At 38.3% G+C, this 23,210-nt stretch overlaps 1 protein-coding gene across 5 annotated transcripts in view; it reads left to right on the top strand.

Moving 5' to 3' along the window:
• Nucleotides 1–23,210, top strand: part of MANBA (mannosidase beta) — a 136,853-nt gene that overhangs the window by 81,878 nt on the left and 31,765 nt on the right. For all 5 annotated transcript variants that reach the window (XM_003899023.3, XM_021938670.2, XM_031664402.1 and 2 more), the window contains 4 exons: nt 5,725–5,876; nt 14,652–14,769; nt 16,699–16,785; nt 21,174–21,341. In XM_003899023.3, the coding sequence (XP_003899072.1) occupies nt 5,725–5,876; nt 14,652–14,769; nt 16,699–16,785; nt 21,174–21,341 (525 nt within the window). The remainder of the gene's footprint in view (nt 1–5,724; nt 5,877–14,651; nt 14,770–16,698; nt 16,786–21,173; nt 21,342–23,210) is intronic.

Consider the following 23,210-nt stretch of genomic DNA (forward strand, 5'->3'; position numbering starts at 1 on the left):
GTCTCATATGAAGATTACATATTTACTTTGGATGAAAATATGTGTTACTCAAGGGTCTTTTCAAGAAATCTTTTAGAACCCATTATTTTCTCTGAAGTAAAATACCTGTTGTAGAAGAAGGCTTTTATGTGACTTCAAGACTGCCAGAGGATGTGGAAAATTACTGACACTTATCATAGAAGCAGGAGCCTTTCACTTGGCAAAGAATGCCCAGAGGGAAAGGTGGCTGGTAATTACTACCTCACCTCTGAGGCACTGTCAGGTGGTTTGGGTTCGTTGTCACCCCAGTCATAACTTGTTATTGCAAGAGTTGGGGGATAGGGAGAGATGTCTTTTTATAAGAACATTTGCACAGAAAGGAAAAATGTGCTGGAAAGTATTATGTTGTATAGTTAATACAGTTTGTAGCCTTCATAGATACTAAGAAATAAATAAATTCTATTTTCTGCGGTAGTGATTCTCAAATTTTTCTGGACTCAGCACTGCATTATACTTACAAAAGTTATTGAAAACCACAACATGCTTTTGTTTATATGGGTTATATGTACCGATATTTACCATATTAAATATTAAAACTGGGAATTAAATATTTACTTATTCATTTTAAATAACCATAATAAACTCATGGCACATATGACTATTTTTATATATGACTTATTTTATAAAAAATATATTAACAAAAAAACTAGTGGAAATAATGACAGTTTTACGTGTTAGCAAGTCACTTTAATGTCTTGTTTAGTAGGAGACAAAGGGATTCTCATCTGTATCTGCCTTCAGTCAATTTGCAATATGTTGTTTCAGTTGAAACAGATTAAGGAAATCTGACCTCACACAGATATACTTGGAAAAGGGAAAAAATAGTCTTTTCAGATAAATTGTGGATTTTCTTTTAACAAATGATAGTTTCTTAAAGGTTAGTTGCAGTGTGAATTGCAACTAACCAATGAACTTTTTATTCTCTCTTACGTTAAAATCCATTGGTCTATCTTGCACTTTGTTTGAATTCTTTACCCATATTATATGATATTGTAATGTAAGGCATTGGTCATTGGAAAATGTTTGTTTCTTGGAAAATGTTTCTTGAGAGTTACAGATCTTCTACATGTTGAAACATTTCCTTTTATAATATCACATTTGTTAATATCACCACTGATGTCATCTAAAAAGTTTTTTTTTTTTATTATACTTTATGTTCTAGGGTACATGTGCACAACATGCAGGTTTGTTACATATGTATACATGTGCCATGTTGGTGTGCTAAACCCATTAACTCGTCATTTACATTAGGTGTATCTCCTAATGCTATCCCTCCTCCCTCCCCCCTCCCCACAATAGGACCTGGTGTGTGATGCTCCCCTTTCTGTGTCCAAGTGTTCTCATTGTTCAATTTCCACCTATGAGTGAGAACATGCAGTGTTTGGTTTTTTGTTCTTGTGATAGTTTGCTGAGAATGATGGTTTCCAGCTGCATCCATGTCCCTACAAAGGACATGAACTCATCCTTTTTTATGGCTGCATAGTATTCCATGGTGTATATGTGCCACATTTTCTTAATCCAGTCTGTCATTGATGGACATCTGGGTTGGTTCCAAGTCTTTGCTATTGTGAATAGTGCCTCAATAAACATACATGTACGTGTGTCTTTATAGCAGCATGATTTACAATCTTTTGGATATATACCCAGTAATGGGATGGCTGGGTCAAATGGTATTTCTAGTTCTAGATCCTTGAGGAATCACCACACTGTCTTCCACAATGGAAATAGTTTACAGTCCCACCAACAGTGTAAAAGTGTTCCTATTTCTCCACATCCTCTCCAGCACCTGTTGTTTCCTGACTTTTTAATGATTACCATTCTAACTGGTGTGAGATGGTATCTCATTGTGGTTTTGATTTGCATTTCTCTGATGGCTAGTGATGATGAGCATTTTTTCGCATAAATGTCTTCTTTTAAGAAGTGTCTGTTCATATCCTTTGCCCACTTTTTGATGGGATTGTTTGTTTTTTTCTTGTAAATTTGTTTGAGTTCTTTGTAGGTTCCAGATATTAGCCCTTTGTCAGATGAGTAGATTGCAAAAATGTTCTCCCATTGTGTAGGTTGCCTGTTCACTCTGATGGTAGTTTCTTTTGCTGTGTGGTAGCTGTTTAGTTTAACCTGACAAAAACAAGAAATGGGGAAAGGATTCCCTATTTAATAAATGGTGCTGAGAAAACTGGCTAGCCATAAGTAGAAAGCTGAAACTGGATCCCTTCCTTACGCCTTATACAAAAATTAATTCAAAGTGGATTAGAGACTTAAATGTTAGACCTAAAACCATAAAAACCCTAGAAGAAAACCTAGGCAATACCATTCAGGACATAGGCATGGGCAAGGACTTCATGACTAAAACACCAAAAGCAATGGCAACAAAAGCCAAAATTGACATCTAAAAAGTTTTTAAGTAAGTATCTACTACCATCAGGTAGTAGACACAAGTTTTCCCTAATCCCAATTTTTACTTGAAAGTTTGAGTTTTATCCTTAGCCACAAACACTGCCAGTTGTTTTCCTTGAAATGATAGGCTCACTTCATTCATTTCTAGAGAATGTCTGCCAAGTGTCCAAGTCTGAATAACCATCGGTTGTCTGTCAGGCCTTCTATCAAGTAAAAATGGGGTGTCATGAACAAGGCCAATTCAGCTTACATACAACTCTAATAATGGCCCAGAGGCTTTTCCTCCAGCTATCTATTGTGAATGGTGCTTTATGGGTATTGCTCATTTCATAATGCAGGGTATTAAAATTATTAAAATTATGCATACTGAGGGTTGGGATTTAATGAAATTAATGTTTACTGCTTTATCAAGGACATTCGTAAGTGAAACTGGCTTTTTTCATTTTCCTGCTAATACATGAAGGTGAAAGATGTAACGACTACTAGCAATTTGGAGCTACTGCCTTGATTCCTGCTAAGGCAGCAGCAGTGTTACCTACCACTGCTTTTGTAACATCGGTGCCAATGTTAACACAGTAATTACAGGATAACCCTGAGATTCAAAAAGTTATTTAGTAATTTGAATATTTCAGCACCTCTTGTGTATTGTTGCCAAAAATTCACAGAAAAGAAGATTTTTGATGATTTATTGTGTTGATAACATACAAATACAAGCAAACTGGCAAGTCCATCTATATCTGGAGATTCACTCATTTGTAAAGCAAAAGTATGATTATTTCAGATGAGATATCAGGCCAGTCTTCATACTGCAGTCAAATCTCTCAACTGGACGAGTTACTCTGTCATTGCAAAGTGGCAGTGCTGTTATTTCCTTTGCTGACTCTTCATCTAGTAAGCATTCTGCAATGTCAACAGTACAACTATCTCTCAGCTAGTATGTGTACTTCTCCAGCCAGGAGTGCATAACTAACCCTGTAAGATGCTCCAGTGGGTTTTTCATGTCTGGTTTGAAAAGATGTAATAAACACGGTTTGACTTTTAATGAGCTTATCATGTATAAGTTTAAGTATTCAATTCTCTTTTCTTCATACTGTGAATGATTCGTCTCAATGAGACACTACAACTTAACTGGCACCATAAATATTATTTTAAAATGTTTCATTGCATAATGCACAAAAAGATAAGTTATTAACATCCATAAAGTTGAGAGAAAGATGACTTTCATCATAATTTCACTTCTTATTCATAATTTTACCCAGTTTCTTTAGAGTAGATTCTTCCCTTGCATGAGTCAAAAGACTGTCTGATATGTCAGTTTCACTTTTTTCAGCAACCTTATAGACAGATAGTGCAGTTATGGGTTGAGAAGGTAAGCCTTCTTCTTTTTTTTTTTTTTTTGAGACGGAGTCTTGCTCTGTAGCCCAGGCTGGAGTGCAATGGCATGATCCTGGCTCACTGCAACCTCCGCCTCCCGGGTTCAAGTGATTCTCCTGCCTTAGCCTCCCAAGTAGCTGGGATTACAGGCATGCACCACCACACCCAGCTAATTTTTGTATTTTTTTAGAGACAGGATTTCACCATGTTGGCCAGACTAGTGAGAAGGTAAGCCTTCTGATCTCATTTTGACAATTCATCCCTAAATTAGAAAAAAGTATTATAAATAAATTTTCTTTTAGAACAAGATAAAATATTACTAAAGTGTAAAATGAGTTTCAATTAAAATTAGAATTTGTTTTTGTTTGAAAACTTGAAAATATTGCTGTGAAGAGTAGAACCTACTCCTTTTGTGCTTCTGTGTAGTTTGCAAGGGAAACTTTGGGGTTCAAAGTAAGAATTTATTGAACAACAATGAGGGTACAGAGATTATAGCAGGAATAATCAAAGACAGCTATTAATAGTAAGAGCACAGTAAAAGTACTGAGAACAAACTGAGTTAATCTCTGAAAATGCACTGCTTCATACCATAAACCTCTGCCACAGAGCTACATCACAATGGAATACACAGCACACATTCCATTAGCTGTCAGAGTGATGAAGTAGGCACACATCATGTAGTCTCTGGAAAATTCCACTGACACTCAGAGACTGAGAGAGAGAAAGGCAAATAGTGTTTTAGTTTTACTCTAAGTCAAGGACCCACTGAAAATCTCCAAGGGACCTCCTGGAGTCCCCAGGCCACACTTAAAGGACCACGCACTGTTCTAGATATTGGAACCCACCATCAATGGTGTTTTAAAAGTCACCTCTGAAAATCACTGTGCATTCTTGACATTTTGCAGCCCTGAAGCAGGAGTGATCATCGCGTGTCAAGATCCTCCTTATCCAGGACCTATTCTGTATCTTCTTGTAAAGTTAATTCTGATATCTTTTGTCATTTCATATAAATAAAGGCAGGAGTCAGGAAGCAGAATGGTGGACACTTTTATTACATGAAATAATTTGACTAATTCATTCACTGATTTTTTAAATTAGAGAAATGTGTGCTTTTGGCTTAAGGCTACGCTTTATTGGTATAAAATGTTATCATATAAACTTGATCCAATTTATGGCTGGCAAGAATAAAGATTTTGATAAAAACGTCAAAGCTTCTCTATCTGGGGTCTTGCTGCCCATGCTTAACTGGGGGAAATGCTGCCTAAGCTGTCACCAGGATGGAGCCTCTGCTTCCTCTCCAGAGCACCAACAGCACAGAGTGCATGCTCCTGCCCCATCTACTTCCATTAGAACACCACATACATCTCCAGTCAAGAAATCAGAGCGTGCTCAAACGTTGAGTTTCATGTGTAATTAGGATTAAATTACCCATTAAACAAAGCGATTTTATGGTAATGTGTTATTAAGATTGCAAAGTTGTTCAGTTAGAACATTTGATTCTAAGATGCATGTCTGGCTACCTTTTAACACACTGAAATGAGAATGTGTTTTTCAAAGACAGCATTTTTTTCTATTTTTTTGAAATAGCATGTTTTTGTTTTAATTTAGAAATGTTATCTTCAAATTGTCTTTTTTGATGTTATCACAAATGCCTATTTCATGTGGAAGACTACAGTAGCTCTTCAGTAGTTTCTATATTTCTCTTTTAAAAGAGAAATAACAGATGCTAGCAATAATTTATATGTGTATATTCCTGAAATGTACATTTCCACATTATGTGCTTCATAGTAAATAGGAAAATTTACATTAAACTACTGAATGTACGTTTTTCAAAAAGGTCTGCTTCTTTTTTAAAAAAACTACTTTGCTTATGTTTTAAATTTGATATTCATCATTTAATTCTGTTCATTGCAGGTTTATTTTAGGACAGTGGAACTTATAGAAGAGCCCATAAAAGGGTCTCCTGGTTTGAGTTTCTATTTCAAAATTAATGGATTTCCCATATTTCTAAAAGGCTCAAACTGGATCCCAGCAGATTCATTCCAGGACCGAGTAACCTCTGAGTTGTGAGTTATTGTCTTTCTTTTCTTGTTCCTCTTTTAATTAAAAGTCCCGCAAAGCTTGAGATTTACTCATTTTTACTTTCTTTAGTCCCTGGGTAAGGAACTAACAGGTAGTATAGAATTCTAGATGATGGAAACTTTAGAATGGATAGGATTTTAAAAATCATATATTCCATTCTCCTGGGCTACAGGTGGTCTTAGAGCTAAACTATTTGAGACTGTTGAAGCCATTCAATTTTAGAAAACTATTATATGTTTACTCTGGAGAAATAAGAAAATGACTAATTAGTATTTTGAATAGTTCCTGAAAAAAATATTAAATTCAACTATTTTCATCTTTTCAAATGATACCTTAAATGTTTTTGAGCATGGTTTTGAAAGATAAGAACACATATTTACCTTTCCTCTTTTTCTTTTCTTTTTTTTTTTTTTTTTGAGACAGTGTCTCACTTTGTTGTCCAGACTGGAGTGCAATGGCAGAATCTCAGCTCACTGCAACCTCCGCCTCCCAGGCTCAAGTGATTCTCCTGCCTCAGCCTCCCAAGTAGCTGGGATTACAGGCGCAGGCCACTACTGCCCAGCTAATTTTTGTATTTTTAGTAGAGATGGGGTTTCACTATGTGGGCCAGGCTGGTCTTGAACTCCTGAACTCAAATTATCCACCTGCCTCCGCCTCCCAAAGTGCTGGGATTATAGGTGTAAGCCACGGGGCCCAGTCCAATATTTACCTTTCTATGCTAAGGTATTTGCATATTCTTTTACCTTTATCTTAACAAAAGAACTAAAAAAAATCTTGTGTGTTATGGAGGTGCGGTTGTGGGAGGGTGGGGAGGAAACTGGGAGCCAGCTGGTCAGAGGATACAATGTAGCAGATATGGTCAGAGGATACAATGTAGCAGATATACAGGTGAGCAAGCCCGGAGATCTGATGTACACTAGGAATATAGGTTAAAAAAAAAAAAAAAAAAAAGTGCTCTTTACAGGATTCATGCTAAATGAGTAGATTTTAGCTACTTTTGCCACAAAAGCAAAAAAGAGTGGCTAACTATGTAGGACAGCAGTCCCAAATATTTTTGGCACCAATAGCCAGTTTCGTGGAAGACAATTTTTCCACAGATTAGGGGTAGGGGGTGGGGGGGGGTGGGGAGATAGTTTTGGAATGAAACTCTTCTACCTCAGATCATCAGGAATTCGATTCTCATAAGGAGCATGCAACCTGTATCCTTCGCATGCACAGTTCACAATAGGGTTCCTGCTTCTATGAGAATCTAATGCTGCCGCTGATCTGACAGGAGGTCAGGTAGTAATGCTTGCTCACCTGCTGCTTACCTCCTGCTGTGCTGCCTGATCCACGGTCCAATCCGTGGCCTGGGGGTTGGGACCCCTATTGTAGGATGGTAAGTACGTTAGTTTGTTTCACTATAGTAACCTTTTAACTATCTATCTATCTATCTATCTATCTATCTATCTATCTATCTCCCATAACATCATGTCATATACCTTAAATATGCACAATACAATTTATTTAAAAACAAAATATAATCTTAAAAGTTCTAGATGTAGGAAAAAAATTAAAAATGTTTTTCTGAGACGGAAGAAATAGAACTTTGGAAGAAAATAATATTTCCTAATTGGATCTGTAAATTTATATCTTTTTATTTATTTATTTATTTATTTATTTATTTATTATTATACTTTAAGTTCTAGGGTACATGTGCACAATGTGCAGGTTTGTTACATATGTGTACGTGTGCCATGTTGCTGTGCTAAACCCATTAACTCGTCATTTACATTAGGTATATCTCCTAATGCTAGCCCTCCTCCCTCCCCCCACCCCACAACAGGCCCCAGTGTGTGATGTTCCCCTTCCTGTGTCCAAGTGTTCTCATTGTTCAATTTCCAACTATGAGTGAGAACATGTAGTGTTTGGTTTTCTGATCTTGCAATACTTTGCTGAGGATGATGGTTTCCAGCTTCATCCATGTCCCTACAAAAGACATGAAGTCATTCTTTTTTATGGCTGCATAATATTCCATGGTGTATATGTGCCATATTTTCTTAATCCAGTCTGTCATTGATGGACATTTGGGTTGGTTCCAAGTCTCTGCTATTGTGAATAGTGCCGCAATAAACATACATGTGCATGTGTCTTTACAGCAGCATGATTTATAATCCTCTGGGTATATACCCAGTAATGGGATGGCTGGGTCAAATGGTATTTCTAGTTCTAGATCCTTGAGGAATTGCCACAGTGTCTTCCACAATAGTTGAACTAGTTTACAGTCCCACCAACAGTGTAAAAGTGTTCCTATTTCTCCACATCCTCTCCAGCACCTGTTGTTTCCTGACTTTTTAATGATTGCCATTCTAACTGGTGTGAGATGGTATCTCATCGTGGTTTTGATTTGCATTTCTCTGATGAGCAGTAATGATGAGCATTTTTTCATGTGTCTGTTGGCTGCATAAATGTCTTCTTTTGAGATGTGTCTGTTAATATCCTCTGCCCACTTTTTGATGGGGTTGTTTTTTTTCTTGTAAATTTGCTTGAGTTCTTTTTAGGTTCTGGATATTAGCCTTCTGTCAGATGAGTAGATTGCAAAAACGTTCTCCCATTCTGTAGGTTGCCTGTTCACTCTGATGGTAGTTTCTTTTGCTGTGCAGAAGCTCTTTAGTTTAATTAGATCCCATTTGTCAATTTTGGCTTTTGTTGTCATTGCTTTTGGTGTTTTAGACATGAAGTCCTTGCCCATGCCTGTGTCCAGAATGGTATTGCTTAGGTTTTCTTCTAGGGTTTTTATGATTTTAGGTCTAACATTTAAGTCTTTAATCCATCTTGAATTAATTTTCGTGTAAGGTGTAAGGAAGGGATCCAGTTTCAGCTTTCTACATATGGCTAGCCAGTTTTCCCAGCACTATTTATTAAATAGGGAATCTTTTCCCCATTTCTTGTTTTTGTCAGGTTTGTCAAAGATCAGATGGCTGTAGATGTGTGGTATTATTTCTGAGGGCTCTGTTCTTTTCCATTGGTCTATATCTCTGTTTTGGTACCAGTACCATGCTGTTTTGGTTACTGTAGCTTTGTAGTATAGTTTGAAGTCAGGTAGCATGATGCCTCCAGCTTTGTTCTTTTTGCTTAGGATTGTCTTCGCAATGCCGGCTCTTTTTTGGTTCCATATGAACTTTAAAGTAGGTTTTTCCAATTCTGTGAAGAAAGTCATTGGTAGCTTAATGGGGATGGCATTGAGTCTATAGATTACCTTGGGCAGTATGGCCATTTTCATGACATTGATTCTTCCTATCCATGAGCATGGAATGTTCTTCCATTTGTTTGTGTCCTCTTTTATTTTGTTGAGCAGTGGTTTGTAGTTCTCCTTGAAGAGGTCCTTCACATCCCTTGTAAGTTGGATTCCTAGGTATTTTATTCTCTTTGAAGCAATTTTGAATGGGAGTTCACTCATGATTTGGCTCTCTGTCTGTTATTTGCATATAAGAGTGCTTGTGATTTTTGCACATTGATTTTGTATCCTGAGACTTTGCTGAAGTTGCTTATCAGCTTAAGGAGATTTTGGGCTGAGACAATGGGGTTTTCTAAATATACAATCATGTCATCTGCAAACAAAGATAATATGACTTCCTCTTTTCCTAATTGAATACCCTTTATTTCTTTCTCCTGCCTGACTGCCCTAGCCAGAACTTCCAACACTATGTTGAATAAGAGTGGTGAGAGAGGGCTTCCCTGTCTTGTGCCAGTTTTCAAAGGGAATGCTTCCAGTTTTTGCCCATTCAGTATGATATTGGCTGTGGGTTTGTCATAAATAGCTCTTATTATTTTGAAATACGTTCCATCAATACCGAATTTATTGAGAGTTTTTAGCATGAAGGGCTGTTGAATTTTGTCATAGGCCTTTTCAGCATCTATTGAGATAATCATGTGGTTTTTGTCTTTGGTTCTGTTTATATGCTGGATTACGTTTATTGATTTGCGTATGTTGAACCAGCCTTGCATCTCAGGGATGAAGCCCATTTGATCATGCTGGATAAGTGTTTTGATGTGCTGCTGAGTTCGGTTTGTCAGTATTTTATTGAGGATTTTTGCATCAATGTTCATCAGGGATATTGGTCTAAAATTCTCTTTTTTTTGTTGTATCTCTGCCAGGCTTTGGTATCAGGATGATGTGGCCTCATAAAATGAGTTAGGGAGGATTCCCTCTTTTTCTATTCATTGAAATAGTTTCAGAAGGAATGGTACCAGCTCCTCCTTGTACCTCTGGTAGAATTCGGCTGTGAGTCCGTCTGGTCCTGGACTTTTTTTGGTTGGTAGGCTATTAATTATTGCCTCAATTTCAGAGCCTGTTATTAATCTATTCAGGGATTCAACTTCTTTCTGGTTTAGTCTTGGGAGAGTGTAAGTGTCCAGTAATTTATCCATTTCTTCTAGGTTTTCTTGTTTATTTGTGTAGAGGTGTTTACAGTATTCTCTGATGGTAGTTTGTATTTCTGTGGGGTCGGTGGTGATATCCCCTTTATCATTTTTTATTGTGTCTATTTGAGTCTTCTCTCTTTTCTTCTTTATGAGTCTTGCTAGTGGTCTATGAATTTTGTTGATCTTTTCAAAAAACCAATTCCTGGATTCATTGATTTTTTGGAGGGTTTTTTGTGTCTCTATCTCCTTCAGTTGTGCTCTGATCTTGGTTATTTCTTGCCTTCTGCTAGCTTTTGAATGTGTTTGCTCTTGCTTCTCTAGTTCTTTTAATTGCGATGTTAGGGTGTCAATTTTTGATCTTTCCTGCTTTCTCTTGTGGGCATTTAGTGCTTTAAATGTGTCCCAGAGATTCTGGTATGTTTTCTCTTTGTTCTCATTGGTTTCAAAGAACATCTTCCTTTCTGCCTTCATTTCATTATGTACCCAGTAGTCATTCAGGAGCAGGTTGTTCAGCTTCCATGTAGTTGAGTGATTTTGAGTGAGTTTCTTAGTCCTGAGTTCTAGTTTGATTGCACTGTGGTCTGAGAGACAGTTTGTTATAATTTCTGTTCTTGTACATTTGCTGAGGAGTGCTTTACTTCCAACTATGTGGTCGAGTTTGGAATAAGTGCGATGTGGTGCTGAGAAGAATGTATATTCTCTTGATTTGGGGTGAAGAGTTCTGCAGATGTCTATTAGGTCTGCTTGGTGCAGAGCTGAGTTCAATTCCTGGATATCCTTGTGAACTTTCTGTCTTGTTGATCTGTCTAATGTTGACAGTGGAGTGTTAAAGTCTCTCATTATTAATGTGTGGGAATCTAAGTCTCTTTGTAAGTCTCTAAGGACTTGCTTTTTGAATCTGGGTGCTCCTGTATTGGGTGCATATATATTTAGGATAGTTAGTTCTTCTTGTTGAATTGATCCCTTTACCATTATGTAATGGCCTTCTTTGTCTCTTTTGGTATTTGTTGGTTAAAAGTCTGTTTTATCAGAGACTAGGATTGCAACCTGTGCTCTTTTTTTGTTTTCCATTTGCTTGGTAGATCTTCCTCCATCCGTTTATTTTGAGCCTATGTGTGTCTCTGCACATAAGATGAGTCTCCTGGATACAGCTCTGTGATGGGTCTTGACTCTATCCAGTTTACCCGTCTGTGTCTTTTAATTGGAGCATTTAGCCCATTTACATTTAAGGTTAGTATTGTTATGTGTGAATTTGATCCTGTCATTATGATGTTAGCTGGTTATTTTGCTTGTTTGTTGATGCAGTTTCTTCCTAGCATCGATGGTCTTTACATTTTGGCATGTTTTTGTAGTGGCTGGTACCAGTTGTTCCTTTCCATGTTTAGTGCTTCCTTCAGGAGCTCTTGTAGGGCAGGCCTAGTGGTGACAATATCTCTCAGTATTTGCTTGTCTATAAAGGATTTTATTTCTCCTTCACTTGTGAAGCTTAGTTTGGCTGGATATGAAATTCTGGGTTGAAAGTTCTTTTCTTTAAGAATGTTGAATATCGGCCCCCACTGTCTTCTGGCTTGTAGAGTTTCTGCTGATAGATCTGCCGTTAGTCTGATGGGCTTCCCTTTGTGGGTAACCGAGCTTTCTGTCTGTCTGGCCTTAACAGTTTTTCCTTCATTTCAACTTTGGTGAATCTGACAATTGTGTGTCTTGGAGTTGCTCTTCTCGAGGAGTATCTTTGTGGCGTTCTCTGTGTTTCCTCAATTTGAATGTTGGCCTGCCTTGCTAGGTTGGGCCTAGGCAAAAAAAAGTTCTCCTGGATAATACACTGCAGAGTGTTTTCCAACTGAATTCCATTCTCCCCGTCACTTTCAGGTACAACAATCAGACGTAGATTTGGTCTTTTCACATAGTCCCATATTTCTTGGAGACTTTGTTCGTTTCTCTTTACTCTTTTTTCTCCAAACTTCTCATCTCGCTTCATTTCATTCATTTGATCTTCAATCACTGATACCCTTTCTTCCAGTTGATCAAATTGGTTACTGAAGCTTGTGCATTTGTCATGTAGTTCTTGTGGCACGGTTTTCAGCTCCATCAGGTCATTTAGGGATTTCTCTACATTGGTTATTCTAGTTAGCTATTCGTCTAATCTTTTTTCAAGGTTTTTAGTTTCTTTGTGATGGGTTCAAACTTCCTCCTTTAGCTTGGAGAAGTTTGATCGTCTAAAGCCTTCTTCTCTCAGGACTTGTCAAAGTCATTCTCCGTCCAGCTTTGTTCCATTCCTGGCAAGGAACTGCGTTCCTTTGGAGGAGGAGAGGTGCTCTGATTTTTAGAATTTTCAGCTTTTCTGCTCTGTTTTTTCCCTATCTTTGTGGTTTTATCTACTTTTGGTCTTTGATGACGTACAGATGGGGTTTTGGTGTGGATGTCCTTTCTGTTTGTTAGTTTTCCTTCTAACAGTCAGGACCCTCAGCTGCAGGTCTGTTGGAGTTTGCTTGAGGTCCACTCCAGGCCCTGTTTGCCTGGATATCAGCAGCCAAGGCTGCAGAAGAGTGAATACTGCTGAACAGCAAATGTTGCTGCCTGATTGTTCCTCTGGAAGCTTTGTCTCAGAGGGGTATGCGGCTTTGTGAGGTGTCAGTCTGCCCCTACTGGTGGGTGCCTCCCTTTTAGGCTCCTCGGGCGTTAGGGACCCACTTGAGGAGGCAGTCTGTCTGTTCTCATATCTCAAACTCCTTACTGGGAGAACCACTGTTCTCTTCAAAGCTGTCAGACAGGGACATTTAAATCTGCAGAGATTTCTCCTGCCTTTTTTTTCACTATGCCCTGTTCCCAGAGGTGGAGTCTACAGAGGCAGGCAGGCCTCATTGAGCTGCTGTGGGCTCCACCAGTTTGAGTTTCCGGCCGCTTTGTTTACCTACTCAAGCCTCAGCAATGGTGAGTGCCCCTCCTCCAGCCTTGCTGCCACCTTGCAGTTAGATCTCAGACTGCTGTGTTAGCAATGAGGGAGGCCCCCTGGGTATGGGACCCTCTGAGCCAGGTGCGGGGTATAATCTCCTGGTGTGCCATTCGCTAAGACCCTTGGAAAAGTGCAGTGTTAGGGTGGGAGTGACCTGATTTTCCAGGTGCCGTCTGTTATGGTTTCCCTTGGCTAGGAAAGGGAATTCCCTTACCCCTTGCGCTTCCCGCTTCCCGGGTGAGGCGATGCCTCGCCCTCCTTCAGCTCTCGCTCGGTGGGCTGCACCCACTGTCCTACACCCACTGTCCAACACGCCCCAGTGAGATGAACTCGGTACCCCAGTTGGAAATGCAGAAATCACCCGTCTTCTGTGTGGCTCATGCTGGGAGCTGTAGCCTGGAGCTGTTCCTATTCGGCCATCTTGGAACCACTTTTACCTAAACTTACATCTCTGTGATGCTGAAAATAAACTTTATGAAATGAAAATAAACACATTTAAACTTATTTATTGTCTAAATTAAATAACATTTTAGCATATTTACAAATGTAGAAATGTGCGTTGTAGTATATCATTTGATATTTAGAATGTAAACGTGATCAGTAACTAAAACCTGATTTTTTCCAAAAGTTGTAGTAATTTTCTTTTATTTTAAAATGTGTATATTATTTTAGATTTCGTAAGAAAATGAAATTCTTCTCCAGACACAGCCACAGGATAATTGGCTCTATCTTTTCCTTTTCAAATGCTCCTGTCCCCTCCCAGCTGGGGCTGGGTTGGCTGTGGTCCTTCAGCCCGGCTGGTCCAATTGGTGAGCCTGCCGTGGTGCCTGTGCTGAGCCCTCAGTGCTCTGGGTCTGCCCATCCTGTTATTTGGCTTGAACAGTGTTGTGGGGATGGAGGGAAGGTGCATGCTCTCAAGCTGCCTGTAAGTTTCTAGATTTTCCTGAGAGTAATGTGAATAGGAATTGGAAAAAGTATAAAGGAAATTTACTAGAGAAAGAAATACCGGGCTGGAGGAATTGTATAATAGGAAATACAGGTGCTAGGCACTAATACTCAAGTCTTGATTTTGTTTTATAGTGTGGAGGGTTTGTATAAAATTAGTGCATACTTTCCAAGGCTTACAACTGTATTTTTTATAGGAATAAATATAAAACATAAATTGAATTTTAAAAAGAGTATAATAAAATAAATAGGTAAAATATAATAGGTAAAGATATCACCCATAGGTTTTCTGTTTGTTTATGTGGTTATTTAATGTGTATATAATTTTATATTACTTTCTTTAATTTACATTATAACCAAACCGTCATGATTTTAGAGTGTTTTTTTCTAACAGAGATTAGAAATGTGTTTATCTGTTTTTTTTCCAAGTTATGATTTGTTTATAAAATGTCTTCTACAGGTTACGTCTCCTTTTACAGTCTGTTGTGGATGCTAACATGAATACTCTTCGGGTTTGGGGAGGAGGAATTTATGAGCAGGATGAGTTCTATGAACTCTGTGATGAACTAGGAATAATGGTGAGAAGTTGATAGCATTTTATGTATTGATAAGTTACTCTATCCTCAGTTTGATTGCCAATGTTCTGAATGATGCAATTGCCCCTGTCTCAGAGCCAGATATTCCATTTGGGGCTATAGGAATAAATGGCATCTTGTAAACCCAGAGCCACAGGTGATTGCAACTACCATAATTATTTATTTTTAAATGATAGATATCCTGTAAATTATTTATATCCCAGTATACATATACCTACTTTTAAAATAATTTTCTTTGTGATATTTAAGTATGCATAGAAAATAAAAGAAAATATTTAAAACACTTAAAGGAGATCTGACAAAACCTAAAGGAGAAGAAAAATAATGAAATTAAGTAAAGGTGTGTTTCATATTGTTTTTCTAAATTTTTTCTAATTTTTTATTTTTAATTTGTTTTGAGACAGAGTCTCACTCTATTGCCCAGGCTGGAGTGCAGTGGTGCAATCTCAGCTCACTGCGCCTTTCCCTACACCGGGGTCAAGCAATTCTCCTGCCTCAGCCTCCGGAGCAGCTTGGATTATAGGCGTGTGCTAAATTTTGTATTTTTAGTAAATCAGCATCCAGCTGATTTTTGTATTTTTAGTAGAGATGGGGTTTCACCATGTTGGCCAGGCTGGCCTTGAACTGCTGACCTCAGGTGATTCACCTGCCTCGGCCTCTCAAAGTGCTGAGATTATAGGCACGAGCCGCTGTACCTGGCCCTAATATTGTTATTAAGTACTTTTAATGTGTTTTGCAATTGTGAGGATAACGCAAAGAAAATGTATTCTGTTAGTTCTATTATTAGTGTTCTAAAATATAAGGAATGCCACAGAAGACAAGGAATTATACTAATATTGATAATGCTGATGGTCATTGTGGCAATAACATTATTATATAATATTCACTGAGTGCCAGGACAGGCATTGTTCTAAGTGCTCTACGTATTTTATCTTCATGCCCATTCAATGAGGTAGTTACTATTCTCTATCCTCATTTACAGATAAAGAAACTGACACATGAAGAGGTTAAATATTTTACCCAAACTCTAACAGCCTGTTTATGGTGGAATCCAATTCTGACTCAGACAGGCTGCTTTGGGGCTATGACTTTTTTTTTTTTTTTGAGATGGAGTCTGGCTCTGTTGCCTAGGCTGGAATGCAGTGGTGCGATCTTGGTTCACTGCAGCCTTCACCTCCAGGGTTCAAGTAATTCTTCTGCCCCAGCCTCTCAAGTAGCTGGGATTATAGATATGTGCCACCATGCCCGGCTAATTTTTGTGTTTCTAGTAGAGACAGGGTTTCACCATTTTGGCCAGGCTGGTCTCAAACTCCTGACCTCAGGTGATCCGCCCCCTCTCAGCCTCCCAAAGTTCTGGGATTATAGGTGTGAGCCACTGCTCCCAGCAGGGGCTGTGTTCTTAACCATTGCATCACACGGCCTCCTTAGGAAGGGACTTACGTAGTTTCATTACTAAAGTGTGCATGTAGTAATCCTTTTGTCTATGCAAAGCTAATTCCTTTATAAATGAAGTATGATTCTTAACAGTCTGGTGCATCTCTTAATACCAAATGCCTGGTGAAAATTGGAATGAATTAGAAGTGAGGAGGGGCTGGAGGGAAGCCTCATTCTATGTCCCCTTCACACATTTTTTCTTTTTCAAATTCTTCTGTCTTCCCTTTCTTTTATACCTGCCTAGGGTTTTCTCTTCTCAGGTTTCTGTACACTTTTGTGCAGTTCTGGGAAGTCTTAATGTCTTTGATACCTTTCCTGGGTGCCTTTATACATAATGGTGCCCCAATGATCACACTCCTCAGGCTAACTGAATTTTTCATTTGTGTGAAAAGTAATGCCCAGAGCTCAGAATGAAGACTTTCTTCTGTGTAATAAAACTTATGGAAGTGTTACATTCCCTTTTATTTGATTCGCTAGGTATGGCAGGATTTTATGTTTGCCTGTGCCCTTTATCCAACTGATCAGGGCTTCCTGGATTCAGTGAGAGCAGAAGTTGCCTACCAGGTATGTTATTACCCTTCCAAGAAGAAATAAAACACATAATATGTTTTAGTATTGCCTTTTGTTAAATCTTGCTTCATTTTGGTTTTTGTTCTCTACTACATTCCATGAAATATTACACAGCCAGGTAATTGACATCTAGGTGATTCTACCCAGTGTCATGGCTTTACCATCATCTGTTGGCTGATGACTCCTAGATTTATCCCCAGTCCTGATTTCTCTGCTGAATTCCTCTTTCTTATATCCAACTGCCTACCTGGTGCCTCTGCTTGGAGGTTTAACAGACATCTGAAGTGTAACATGTACAAACTAAACTCATATTGCTCCCCGACAATCTTGCTTCTTCTGGAGTTTTCTCCATCTCAGCAAACAGCAACACCGCTGTTTGAATTGCTCAGGAGAAAAGTTTAAATCGGTCGTTGATTCCTTGATTTATTTTGGATTCTACATATTGACATTTATATTTATATTCACAGATACATAAATGCAAGGAAATGATTATATGCTTTCTCTGTCTACTGAAAAGACCTGAAAAGAAATAATGGACAGTGTTGTAATGTTGAATATTCTTATATTGAAGTAATCTTTCCTGTTAAGAGAAAAGCTTCTTAGAGAAATGGCTGACTCCAGATCTGGCACAGGAAATATATTAGATAATCCTGGATATCTTCTTTTTACAAATGGCAATGGTGTTAATGTAATATTATCAACTGATAGTTTTAGCCACAGATCTGAGGTTTATGAGCTGTGTTTTGAATATACTTATTTTTGCAACAAGGTCTGTTTAGGGGATGATCATGCTTTGAAACACAGATTGCATTATATTTCCTCTCCCCTAAATATTAAGTGCATGGCATGGGTTTCCATGTGGAATCAGAGTGGGATGCTTGTCAATGCAAGAAAATTCTGAATCATGATGTACTCCCAAAATACAGTTTAGAAACCAACTTGTGAGTATATCATATGCTGGTAAAATACTACTGAAACATTGGACTGATTCATTAGCATCCATTAGAAATGATCACTGCACCAGGAGATCACCCCTACTTTGTAAAAAGTTTACAAGACTGTGGAGACATATTGAGTTTTTATAGTGCTCTGCAACATGTTAAAGAAGGAAACAAATCAGTTTTCTCGGTAACCTCGGTGAAGCTACACTGTGGATAATTATTGACTTTGATTTCAATTTCACATGTCCAACTGTCTGCCAGATTTTTTACAATGTTGATATACAAAGAACAAATCTTTTGATATTTCTTCTTGAATGGTGAGTCTGCCACCGTAGGGAGGTCACTTTACCTCTTGAGCTTCAATTTCTGTATCTATAACTCTAGTATGATGTCACTCCTCGTGAAACTGTTTCAAAGATTAAATAGGATAATACATGTAAGGCATGCAGTACAAAAGAAATAACAAGTAATACCAGCTGTCCCACTAACTTAGCATGTCTTCAGAGTACATCTACTATCTTTTACCCAATGCACTCTTTCAAGATTTTTCTTTTTAGCAGGAAATATGAAAGTCATTGATACTTTCTTCTTCCTCACCTCCCACATCCATCTGGTTTTAAAATTGAGACAATTTTTTGATACCAATGTTACTTGTATTTGTATTTACTTTCTCATCCCCATACTTACTACTCTAGTTCAAATCTTATTTTTCCCTGTCCTCAAACATAGCATTGGTCTCTTTCAATATGTGCATACTCAACAGAGCTGCCAAAGTCATCTTCCACTGACACATTTTAAGTCATACCACATTCCTGCTCCGAACCCTGATCCTAGAATATCTCAACATGCAGATAACAAGGAAGCTATCGAAGTTATGTCAAAAGGATTTTTGAGAGACTCTGAGCAACCGAAAGGTGGACAATTTGAGATTCAATAAGGATAAGGACGTCAATGAACTGAATCCATCAAGTGTGTTAAAATCTAGAGTTCATAACATAGTGTCTACAGATGTATATTTTGTGAAAAACCGTACAGAAATGCAAGGAAGCGATTTCTATAACACTATAAAACTCGAGATAGTGATTACTTTTGGAAGGAGGAAGGGGCTGTGATTAGGAAGAGGCACATGGATGGCTTCCGGCGTGGCTGCAACTGGGTGGTGGCTACAAGAGTGATTGCCTTATAATAATTCATCATATCATAATTTGTTTTCTGTAACTGTGTTTCATTTTAAAATAAAAGGTTTGAAAAGTACAATCGAACGCCTTCCCTTGCCAACAGCTCCCCTGAGGTGGCTTCTTGCCCTCTGGATAAGGTATAAGATCCTCTTGTGCGGGACCCCATCCAGCTGGTGTCTGCTCCTGTTCAGGAACCATCTCCGTCTTGCTGTCTATGTCCTGGAACATCTTCCCTGTTCACTGCCCTTGTGGGCCACCTCCTTTGTTCTCCTTTGGCCCCTCTTACCTTAAGCATGGGAAAAACCTTTTGCCTTTTGAGACACACATCACACTTTGAATTACTTGTTCAAGGATTTGTCACCTCTGCAAGACTGTCATCTCCCTGAGTCCTAGGGCTCATTCCCCTCTGCGTCCCCACTCTGTGGATTATTTACGAAGTGGATAGATGAGTGGATGAATGAATAACTTTAAACATATTAATTATAGTTACACAGGTTGCAAACATTTCAATTTTATTTTTAGTTTTCTTTCATATAAATAATTAAAACATCTATGTATATTCAGTGCTTTGATGCATTATTAAAGACAAGGAGAGCCATTTCATGCAGAGTTTGTTAAAATTTTAAAGTAAAGGTTACCATAAAACTCTAAGTCAACTTAAAGGTTGTGTGTAACACGGTGTCGCTGAAGCTTTTTGCCACTTAAGGATTTATGTTTGTATTTTCATCAGTAGCATAAATATGTCAGTCACAGTTAGTAGCAGCTGTCCCTTTCTTGGGCATTTACAAAGACAAAAAAAGAAATAGTGTTTATATGGCTGGCTGAGAACACACAAGACTTACTTTTTTTTTAAAAAAAAAGAAGCATATCTCTTTAATATACCTTCAGTGCATCTCTATTTCCTCTATATGAGTTTCTGAGCTTCTCGAATGGAGAACACATTGAGAGCATCAGTGGGGGGCCATCAGTGTAATCACGCATGACAGTGAAAGTGAACCTATAAGTATCAATGAGGTAACATTGCCAAAACATGTTCTAAAAGAATTTTTCTTGACCATTGATTCACTCTGCCATTCTCAGAGGAATTGAATTGCTCTCTACTGGAGCACATGTCCTAGTGTGTTAGAAGAAGGGACATGTCTGAGTCTGTCCAGTGCAAACATAACACAAGTGGATCCTTTTGCCTTTATGTAGGGCCAACCCAGATGAGCTCAGTTTATGCAGGCCTCATGTGGCACAGTTTTGCGGTGGATTCTCCAATTTTCCCTTTTATATTTAAACATGTTCAGTAACTTAATGTTAGTTGATTTCTCAGGACATGACATTGATAGTTATTTCAGGAGACATCACCCTGATTGCCCTCATCTGTTTTCCTTTAGAGCATTCCATGTTTGTCTTTAACTGCCAGCATACCTCTAGTACTCACTTGCTTTGTAAAACCTTCTCTAGTTCTCCTTCTGGTTTTCTGATCTCGGTGGAGCCTGCACAGGAACCTCTGTCCCTCCTTCAGTGGTAGTGATTGCTTTGCCTCATTTGTTTGTTCACACAGAACTCCAATTTGCTGTTAAGAACCAATCCCCAGGGCCGGGCGCGGTGGCTCAAGCCTGTAATCCCAGCACTTTGGGAGGCCGAGATGGGCGGATCACGAGGTCAGGAGATCGAGACCATCCTGGCGAACACAGTGAAACCCCGTCTCTACTAAAAATACAAAAAATAGCCGGGCGAGATGGCGGGCGCCTGTAGTCCCAGCTACTCGGGAGGCTGAGGCCGGAGAATGGCGTGAACCCGGGAGGCGGAGCTTGCAGTGAGCTGAGATCCGGCCACTGCACTCCAGCCTGGGCTACAGAGCGAGACTCCGTCTCAAAAAAAAAAAAAAAAAAAAAAAAAGAACCAATCCCCAAAATATAATGTCTCCTGCCTTTTGTATTTCCTGGAAGTTTTCTGTGTGGCAATCCACGTAATGATGAGTTTATTAGTTCCCTTTTTCTCTTTCTAAAAAAGGGGTTATATTATCTTCAGTTTTTGTATAGCAGAGAAGAGAAACCCTATGTATCAGTGTTTATAAAATCTAGTTAAAAAGAATCTCAGCGATTTCTTAAAATGTATTTCTATGGCTAACATGACTAGCCATTTTCAAATTAGGTTTTTGGCACATAAGAATTTATGTGCAAAAATGCAAGGGCTCTAATTTTATGAGTAATTATAGCTCTGAGTTTCTTATGTTAACTCTTTGAAAATCATTTTATATTTTCTTAATTTTCAGATCAAGAGACTGAAATCTCATCCTTCTATCATCATATGGAGTGGCAATAATGAAAATGAGGAGGCGCTGATGATGAATTGGTACCATATCAGTATCACTGACCGGCCAATCTACATCAAGGACTATGTGACACTCTATGTGGAAAACATCAGAGAGCTCGTATTGGCAGTAAGTAATGATTTTTTAATGCAGTGGAATTTAAGAATGTATCTTTAAAATGGATAAGTTTGAATACTGGTATAGTATGTTTTATGCCCCTTTTTAGGGCTGTCTTCAACAGTATCGTTTGATTACAGAGTATCCCATTGTAGTGCAGCAGCAGATGAAAGGATTTATGGGCTGTGGACTTCTTGGAGGATGAACTTATCTGTGTCGCTCTCCACACATACACCAGTGCAGTGCTTACAATGCTAGGTTGTCACATGCTCCTTGGAGTCCATCCGTGGATCCCAGAAAGCCCTTAGAATCTCTAGATTAGATGATTATTTATATGCCACTGCTACAATTCTGTAATCATATGTGTTAAAGTAGAATTTGGTATATATCACATGTGAATATCCTGGTATGTGATTTAAGGGACAAAGAGAGATGAGAGAGCTGGTCTCCAACCCCACTGTATGGCCCTTGCTCTATAGTGATTCTCTTTGCACCACTCTTTGTCTCATTGGCATATTATACAGACATATGTTCATATAAATTGGCCTTTTTGTGAGAAAAAGCATTTTTTTTCAGTAATGCCTTCAAAAGTTTTAACTTTTGAAAAACTTTGTTTAACATGTGATTTAATAATCTGGTTATCTTTACACTGTTGTGTCTGTAAATAGATGTTTTAAATATCTGGGTATATCCGGAAGCAATTTGAAAAGGCATCTGTTTTTTAAAATAGTATGTGATATTAGCACCTAAACATGCCCAGTTGAAGGTGCTATTCCATTTATGAGAAGAAACTTCATTGAGAATTCATAAAAAACGTGGGTTCAATTGTATAACTTACCTGATATACTAAGTGATGTGTCATGAATAATTTTTCTATTCACAAAATGTGATGGTACAAGTTTTAAAGAATATTTACAGAACACTTATTTTATAATCTTTTTATTCACAATATTGGTATTATGTTTTTCATGTCTGATGGATTTATAGTTTCTGAGGATTTTCATTTTATAGCATAGTGGTTAAGTACTCATGCTTTGAAATCCTGGCTGGGCCACTTCCTGTCTATGTAATCTTGGGCAAGTTACTTCATCTTCCTTTTCCCATCTATAAAGTTAGGTTAAAAATAGGAGCTAACTTTTAAGAGTTGTTATGCGGACTAAGCGAGATAATGGATGGAAGGTACATGACTCAGTCTGACACATAGTAACCTTTTTTTTTTTAAGTTAAAATATTTCTTTGGGGGAGGGGACACCACATTTCTGCTTAATGAAAAGAAATATTTTTACAATCCAGAGCTCTTTTATTTTTTAAACACCTGTTATGCCATGCATTCATAGGGAACAGGTTCTAGAAGCTCAGGCTCTGTTCCGTTGGTTCTCACAGTGCACTTCTCTGGGTGGAGCCAGCTGTGCTTCCATTGAACTCAGGCTCCTTTCTCTTTGGCTTCCTTCTTTTTCTTTTCCTTTCTTTCCTTCTCAAGTTTTGGGGAGCTATCTTGGCTCCTAGAGTGCTTAATATGCTCAACACATTAATTCTCTTGGCAACAATCTTGCACTTAACTTGTTGGTTTACAACAGTGCCAACAGCCTGCTGGCTAGCACAGTAGACTCCTCTGGTTTTCCCATGTTAACGTTTGTGGGGTATTCCTTTTTGAACCAGATGCATTCCCCTGATGTCTGCATCACCCTTCTTGTAGATTCACATGTATATGGCCAAAGGAACAACTCCATATTTTCTAAAAGACCTAGAGAATATCAGGTGCCTCTCCTCTTTCCCTTTGTGTGTCATCGTTGTGGTGAATTACTGGAAGATGGTGGTTCACAGTAACTTTTTTTTTTTTTTTTTTTGAGATGGAGTCTCATCTGTTGCCAGGCTGGAGTG

Source organism: Papio anubis, chromosome 3 (assembly GCF_008728515.1).
Source record: "Papio anubis isolate 15944 chromosome 3, Panubis1.0, whole genome shotgun sequence".
NCBI lineage: Eukaryota > Metazoa > Chordata > Mammalia > Primates > Cercopithecidae > Papio > Papio anubis.